The 8571-nt window shown below is 37.8% G+C and overlaps 1 protein-coding gene across 1 annotated transcript in view; it reads right to left on the reverse strand.

Moving 5' to 3' along the window:
* KDM5B (lysine (K)-specific demethylase 5B) overlaps positions 1-8571 on the reverse strand; it is a 45506-nt gene that overhangs the window by 31133 nt on the left and 5802 nt on the right. The window contains exons 4-6 of the mRNA XM_009320378.1: positions 6166-6300; positions 2343-2436; positions 563-666 (exon numbers count right to left, since the gene is read on the reverse strand). Coding sequence (XP_009318653.1) covers positions 563-666; positions 2343-2436; positions 6166-6300 — 333 coding nt within the window. The remainder of the gene's footprint in view (positions 1-562; positions 667-2342; positions 2437-6165; positions 6301-8571) is intronic.

The raw sequence follows: 8571 nt of genomic DNA on the forward strand, positions 1-8571 counted from the left end.
TGCATCTTCTCAAAGTGAGGCAAACTACTATCACTGTCAGTTTGGGGTTTTTTGGAGGGGGAGTGGTGGTGTGTGGAGAGTTGGAGCAGGAACAGGGTTGGTTTTTTAAGAAGCATTTGAACAACAAAGCTTTCAAATTAGTGCTGAAATTGTGGAATAAGTGGCAGGTCTGCTGGAGAACCGGGTGCCAAAGCTCGCATTAAACTCCCTTGAGCTTAAAGAGCGATGGGGAGAGAGATCACAGAATAACCACTTCTATTTGGATTCTTCTTTCAAAATGCTTATTTTGAGACTGTACCTTGGAGACAGAAAAGTTACTTTAGTTATAGATAGTGAAACTTAACTATCCTGTTATTTTCAACTTTGTAACAGCATGAAGCTTTACAAGTAGGTATATTCCAGCAGGCACAGATACTGCTTTGTTTCAACCACAGGGTTACATGAAGAATACAAAAGTGTCCTTAGCACGATATAAATGACATGAGATTTCACTACATACCCAAGAGAAACCCAGAAACACCTGCAATCAATATCAACCAGCAGGAAGGCAGGGCATACTCACAGCATTAGTGGGTTTTTTAGATCGGACTTTGGATTTGTCTTTCTCTGGCTCCCCCGCATGTTCTCTCTTCTCGGGAAGTTTCACTGTGCTATGCATTTCCTTTTCTGGTGCAACAGAAAAAAAAAATGAGGGCATTACAAAATGTTTTAATGCTTAACATTAGTTGTTATTATTTATTTTATTCATTATTACTTGTTAGACTGCATCACTCCAAGTTATTTGTTGAATTACTTGGTATCCCATACACACACTTGTTTCAGTTAGCTTAAGGCAAGATTTGAACACCTGCAACGCCTACAGAAGCCGGTATTATCAGAAAAACCAAGCATGCCATCACAAGGTAGCAATGACTATCACAGCCCACATTTTTGAGTGGGTATTTTAAATCCCATTTAAATTAATTTAAATTAAATTATGAGTATCTTCATAAGCTAAGGTTTTGTTTCTATGTGGTGTTAACAAACGTGGTTGAATTACTCCATCAATTTTACAGCAGCATGTCACAAGGAGACATGAAACAACACTACAGCTTCCTACGATGATCTTCACACTTCAGTTTCTCGTAGTGGTAGCTTTCATGAAAACATATCATCAAAGTTGAGCATGCAGCAGAAGTGGCCTGACAAAGCAGCAGTTCCTCTACATTCTTACACTCCTACCTAATTTGGGCATGTCTCTACTCTGGTCTTCATTCCTGACATTATTAAAAAAAAAACCCACACACCCAAACCCATACAACAGAGTGTGGAGAATCCCAGGGCTCTGGTGCCAAAGTCAAGGGGGCAATGAAGTTCTTAGCTAAAGTTACAAGTGAGCTAGAGACCTTTACACCTGGACATGAGACAATCCAAAGCATTTCTTGGAGTCCGAGACCTAACAAAGATATTAAAGAGGAGAATGTCTACATCTATCAGAAATTTAAGCATTAAAAAACTGTCTGGAGCTTTTTCCTTCTACTCTTCAGGGGGAAAAAAGAAAAAAGGTTAATGCCTAGAGACACTCTTTAAAGAAAAAAATCACCAAATTAAAAAAGACCACAATCTACACAAATTCTTGGGGGGGGGGGGAAAAAGATTTTGAATGAACAAAGGAGACTGACAAACTGCTTAGTTAATTTCAATTATTAAGTAGTTGTAAATGGTTCCTATATTTGCTTTGCCAAATTATTTGTCAACAAGCTTGTTCTTCTGTTTGATGGCATTAAACATTTCTTCTCAGTCTGCAATTATTATTTCTTACGGACAGATAACAGACTCAGGACTATTGATAGAACCAATTTAAAAATCGTATTATGGGAATTTTATTGTTAAGTTCACAATATACTATCTTTTGCCTTCCTGAGTTTCATTTCCCGATTTCAAATTCAAATTCTTTCCTAAAAGTATCTAAAACCTGATATATTCCTAAAAGAGTTTCCTCTGTTTAAAGCTAGTGGATCGATGCTAGCCACTGAAAATACAAAATAGAAATATGGCTCAAATCTCATTTCTGATTGCTCCATAAGAGACACTGAAGTTTAAAAAAGTAGATTTTTTTTTTCAACTGAAAATATCATCTTCTCCAAGAAAACTCAACCACTTACAAAACAAACAAAAATATTTCAAAGCCATAAAAGAACTTTTACAATAAATTCCAATTTAAAAATGAAGTTAACAGAAGTATTTTTTTAAATACTTTGCATTGTTCCAACTGCTGAATTTAACTCTGGCCTTAAAGCAAGTTTGTACAAAGTAACAGAAATTGCATTCGCATTTTGTTTCACTCCCCACTTGCCACTCACCATTTTCACATTTTGGAGGTCCACAGCCCATCCTACGTCTCAGATTATGAGTTCTGGCTTCTGGAGGGTCAGATTCAGTTTTAATATTGGTTGCCTTAAAAAAGGAAAAAAAACCAAAAGATCAGTGATGTCCTTAGATGGAACACTTTGGTTTTACACTTGTATTTGGGAAAATGTTCGCTGCCATCTAAACTCATGGCTGCTTGCCCAAGTACGGACTGACGAATTTGGACTATACAGCTGGCCACTGCATGCAATGCTGCAGGAAAGGCTGCATCCCAAAGAGATCCAACCTGCGCCCAACTCCTCCCGCCCCTCAGAGCTGCTTCGGCTCTGAAGAAGGGAAAAAGCTGGCTACGTCCAACACTCAGAGTCCTAACAAGAGAGCGCCTGTTAAGACCTAAATAATTCTCTGCAAGTCTCTGCAGCTGAGTAACTTGGGTGGCAGACTCTGCGCAAGTTTTTAAAATACACATTTCAGTACTCTCAAGAGCTGAGAAAAGAACTGGGAAAAAAGGACAATTTTGACTTCCAAATTCAAAAAAATATTTCTGCATACAATTCTTAATCCACTTTGATAAATGCCAAGAGAGGAACGCAAAGGTTCAGAGAACAAGTTGATGTGAGACAGGAACACTTCACTGAGGTACAATGGAAGTCTTAAAACTTGTAACCAGACCTGTTCTAGGAAAGTCAGATAAAGACTTTGAGGACTTCATTTAAACTCAAAGAACCATTTTATACTTACAAACAAATAAATCTAAAAAGGCAACCTGAATTTTTGAAATACTTGTATTCAATTATTTCAAAAAAGAGTTCGGAGAGAAATAACACAGGGAACAACATGGAGAGATTTGAAAGGAAATCCTACAAAAAGCCTGTGCCAATAATGATACCCTGTTTTTAGTTTGATTTCAGTGGAACTTGATAAGAAGCAAAGGAGCAAGAAACTTCGGGCTTTCATAGATTTTCTTTTACTCTTGAGAAGCAGAACATACTCCAGTCTTCTAAGCAGGGAACTCAGTTGGTGTATTGTGGAGCTTTCAACACAGAACAATGTTTTTCCATTTAATTCTTGCATTTCTTCCCTGAAGTTTTGAGACTGTGGGAGAACAATTCTCAAATCCCTCAGCATAAAGACGGATTTCTCCAACATTGTATTTTTTAAGCCTAATTTCTCAAAGGAAATGAGGTCATGCAACCACTCTCTTGCTACTCACACAAGTCAGTCCACTATCAACCAGTCCCTGAACCCCAAATAATGGGACTTGTTGGCCTAGCTCTAAAAGCATGACTTCCAGCCTGAATGCACCATCAGGTATTCAAAGGGGCAGGGTTTGTGGTTGTTCTGTTTGGGGGGGGGGTTGTAGGCTTTTTTGTCTGTGTGTTTTGGATTTTTAGAGAGGTGGTTTTGACATTATTTCCCCTTCACTTCTGGTGTTCTCTTCGTCCAAATTACTGTCTCCATGAGACCAGGCAGAGGTTCCATTGCTTAAGATATGCAAAAAAATGCTGTTCATTATATTTAGTAATACTGAATCAGGATCAGTTTCCATTGATCCTCAAGCAGTGCAGTAACAGATGCCCCATCTTCTACATCTTTAACGTCTGTGAGTTACGTCCGTATTCTGTGCTTAAGCCTATATTTAGCTTCACAAGAGTAGCTCTTTTTTTCGGCCTGAGCCTTTTATCGTATCGATTCATCTCACTTTCACTTCTGCAGCATTGTTCTGGTCTCTTACACTTATCTTTTCTACATCAAGCATCTAAATCCTTTGCATTTCAAAACCAGCCTGTGAGTGTCATTGCCCTTTTCCTTTCCAATTATGAACATTTTCTCCTAAGTGTTTACTAACCAGGTAGGAAAGGGCATGGTAAAACTGTATGCATCTTACAATTGCAAACTAACACTTATCCCACAGGCTGTATTTTTTGCTAGTAAGAATAATTTACAGTACTTTCCTGTAGTTCACTTCTCTTAAAGGTTTATAGTAGATGGTTAGCCTTTGAAAAGCAGGAAACGTCAAACTGGTAAACATGAGAATGAACTCAGGTTTTACAATTTGAGACACTGGCAAACTCTTGTGTATCTCATTAGAGCAAAAAGTTGAGGTACATTAACCAAACATTACTACTTTGCAACCAGGTCAGCGCAAAAATCAACTGCATATAGCTTCAATGAAAAATAAAATGGATTTAGTCGATGTAGCTGACTGCACTGAAATGGAACAGAAACACTCACATTAACAAATCTTAACTTTTGGAAATTATTGTCTTAAAGCACTACAGCTCCTTCCTAAGCGAGTCAGTCCATGCTGCTTAATTCAGCCTTAGCTCTGTATGCTTCAATTCTATTCTTAATCAAGTATTTTCTTTCCACAGAAGTTAGGTGCATGGCATCAGTAGTGCTCTGGGAAAGAGCTGACAGGGTAGCCTTGCATTTTGGCTAAGTACAAACAGAAATGACAAAAACATGCACTCTTTGTTACTCAGTGTCACCTGACACCACTGTCAGAGAAACAGGTAAAATTTTAGTATATATTTGCCCTGCTGTTACTCTTCAAAGGATACGTGAGAACTAGCGTCTTTCAACCACAGGCAGATACTTCAAATGGAAAGTTTCAAATCAAACTACTGAGGTTTTCTCAGAATTATAAACCTACTTGTAACCAAGTATTTGAGTGGAAAAGCTTTAGAAAACCTTAATTGTAACTTATTAACTCATTATAGGCAGAATTTGCAACAACTAAGCTGTACTACTTGGTAGTAATAAAGACCAAGACTAGAACAATGGGAGTTAACAGAGAGCCTGAAGCGAACTTAAATAGAAATCTGGATTATAAACAAAGGGAGTCAATCATGACCTCCCTAACTCATGATGTCACCACTAATAAGACCGTCTCTTGGGAATAAGCCTCCCTTACTCTTCATCTGCTCAAACAAAAGAAACGGTAAACTCTCTGAAGGCAGGAACGTCAGTCTGGAAGGACTGGAGTCACAGTAGAACAGTTTTCCAGCAAAGGAGACACATAGTGATCTCCTAAAATATGTCTTCACAGGAGAACTCTATGTAGATGTAATCAATAAATTTTATGCTTATCCAAATAAATATTATTTCTTAAGCACACGTATGATTAATCCTGTTTGATTGTACAAAACCATACTAACTTAATGTTATGCAAGTTTTTCCTTACATTACATGGTGAAAGTATAGCAAATTGATAGAACTCAGAGTAAAAAATGAAATACAACAATGCTAATGTTATAACAAAAACCTTCTTTGCTCTAACATCTGGCTTCAACTCATGAAAGATTTACAGAAACCTCCCAATACATTTAAGAATAACTACTGTTCACTGGCTGTCCTCTGAGGAAACAGAGATCAAAGCTGCAGAAGACAAGCTTCATTTCTAGAATGTCACCTGTATTTTAATCTATGAGTCCCATGTTATTTATAATTATGCTAAAAACATTATTAGAGCGTACACACTCGTAACTCCTGTATAAGCGGAACAGCTTCAGTAGAAGAGCCTCTCAGAACTCCCAACCACAGTAACACACTTTTTAAAGTATCACACAATCCTGACCATATTATTTATAAACGCATAAATTATAAATATTTAGGTATGTTTAACAATGACAAAGAAAAAGTTAAACAGCTGTTTACTATGTATACACATTTAGCGATCTGATTGAAATAAGATTTGTCCTGTAACTTAACTAAAACCTGTTGTGCCATGTTGCTAGGCAAACTATCACTGCATTACGATTTCAAGCTTGGTCACCACAGAGCATTTACCCACATACAGACAGATTATCTCACCTCCGCTCTTAGGCGTTTTGCTCGACGAGCAGGTGGACAAGTTTCAGATGGCTGAACAGACTGTCTCTGTGGAATATCGTGGGGCTTATATTCCTTGTCCTTTGTGTCACTGGTGAGATCTGGTTTCTGCAAGCACTAGAGAGACACAATTTGATTACTTAATTTCTGCCTCTACTTCTAATACAAATTTGTCTAGAACAATTTCCTGGCTAATGTGAAAGAATGTAGACAGGGGTTTAATAATTACTGTGCTGAGTTAATAAAAACAGTATTTATGACAATTGTAACATTACCTATTTGAACAACTCATAAAATCACTTTTTCCTGCCCTTTTACTGAACGCAATAACGGTAATAAAGGATCTTAAATAAAGCTGAAGTCATCCTTTAAATTTTAGGAGCACCAAACATTCCTCTATGGGAATACCAATACCAATTCTTCTAGTAGATGGTGCTTTTGGAGACTGTATCAAGAGCATACTGGAAACTGCTATAGTGTCCTCAGGTTGCATTACTGTAAGGCTAACGTACAAAGCAATATAAAAGTAAATTACAGCCTATTGTACATCCCTGTCTGAAATGAAATACAATTTTGCCTGAAGAACATTGCAGAAGTTATGTTCCTTATATATTTTGGAGAGGACAACACTGCTGCATGAATAAAGGGCAGAAGGGAAGAAGATGATGCAAGAACAGTTTTAGTTCTTTCAAGTCACTGAATGAACACATTTAATTGCTGAAAACTGTGCATACAATTGGCAAGAAAAATAATTAATGACAATTCCAAGTTTGTAAAGCCACAAAACATTCAGTAACAGCAGACAAAATATAACACGTTTTAATGAGTAAACAACAAATCCTGAAGAAAAAAAAGTCTTATGTTGTCAGAAAGTATTTCACATGAATTGCTGGATCCACGTTTCCCCAGTTCCCCAGTTAACATCTGTTCCCATCACAAGCATTTTCTCAGCAAGAGAGAAACAGGACAGGAACTGCAAGAGAACCACTGCAGCAGCGTAAGGACTGATGCTCTGTAGACAGCACAGAAATCGGACTTTCAGAAAGACTATCAAAAAAATGATAGTTGGAAGGGGGGGGATGAAGGAAGAAAAAGTGGTATTTTAGAAGACAAGTCCATGCTGAAAGAAATGTGTATTTAACAAAAGAGAAATATCAGTCAAGGGTAGCAGGATATCATTACCTATCACCCACAGACAGTCCACAACACTGCTCAAAGAAACCTCCAGAACTTCTATTTTCTTTAGGACTGCTTTCGATCCCAGACTTTGTAAGCTCTAGACTTATTCTTTGAAAGCAAATGTCTGACTTAATTGCACATTAAATACACACACAAAGCCACCCAACTTTGTAGCTTATGCACACGAGCAGTAAGTCCTGGCTGATGCTCAAAGTTGGGCATGCTCCTGCCCTGCGTACTTGGAGGCCACAGAGCACTGCAGCTAACTCTTCAGAAGAGCATGCTCCCTTAAAGCTCACACCGAAAGGAGATGATGCGAATTATTTCACATTAACATCAGTGGGAGAAAGTCACACGTAAAAATTTCTCAGGACAAAAAAAACAGACAAGCAGAAAAGGTGAGTAGGAAAATTATGAAAATGAGAGAACAGAAAAGCAAATGAGACTAATGCTACATAGAACATTGCCAAATTTAATGACTTTTGTAAATTCTGGTTCCTTGAATCATGTCCTCGTGTGAAATCCAAACCTTTCACTAAAAAAAAATAGTTTCTACTCCTTCTAGTAACAGAGGACATATAATCCGTGAAAGCAAGTTATCTAGAAGGCAAACAGCTTTTCCTAAACAAAAGCGCAATGAAACCTGGAAAGAAAAACAACAAATAGCATAACTTGCCTCACTTCAGTGGAGCGTCCAAGCAAGTACTGTTCATTGAAAAAAAGCCCAGAAGACATTTCCTAAATATCGAGGTTTCAACAACTATTTAAGCAGAAACATTTCCCAGTGCCTCAGTAATCTGAAGGCAAAGCAGTGGTATGAAATGGCTGTTAATTAACATTTTCAGTTGTACCTAGAAGAAGAACTAGAAGCGTTAAGTCCTGTCCTAAGGATGGGAATTCCTCTGAACCTACTTTACCCCTAGACTGACCTGATCAACTGGCAAGCATAGGTCTTTAACCAAGGACACTAGCTGCTACTTCTTCAGTCCTTTCCTCTCCCAACTAGCAGAGCCTTTTTGGTAAGGTTAAGTTTCTATCAATAATTTACCATATGCTCATCCTACATACTGTGATCTAGATTGTGATCATGATCCCATATTCTGAGAAGACTGTTGCACATGTAATCCTTAAACTCCAAATGGTGACAGAGACTAAGTTAAAAGCCCATCAGCTGAAACCATTAAGTAGCAGCTCCTTCACCAGGCAGTC

Source organism: Pygoscelis adeliae, unplaced genomic scaffold (assembly GCF_000699105.1).
Source record: "Pygoscelis adeliae isolate BGI_AS28 unplaced genomic scaffold, ASM69910v1 Scaffold343, whole genome shotgun sequence".
NCBI classification, from domain to species: Eukaryota; Metazoa; Chordata; class Aves; order Sphenisciformes; family Spheniscidae; genus Pygoscelis; species Pygoscelis adeliae.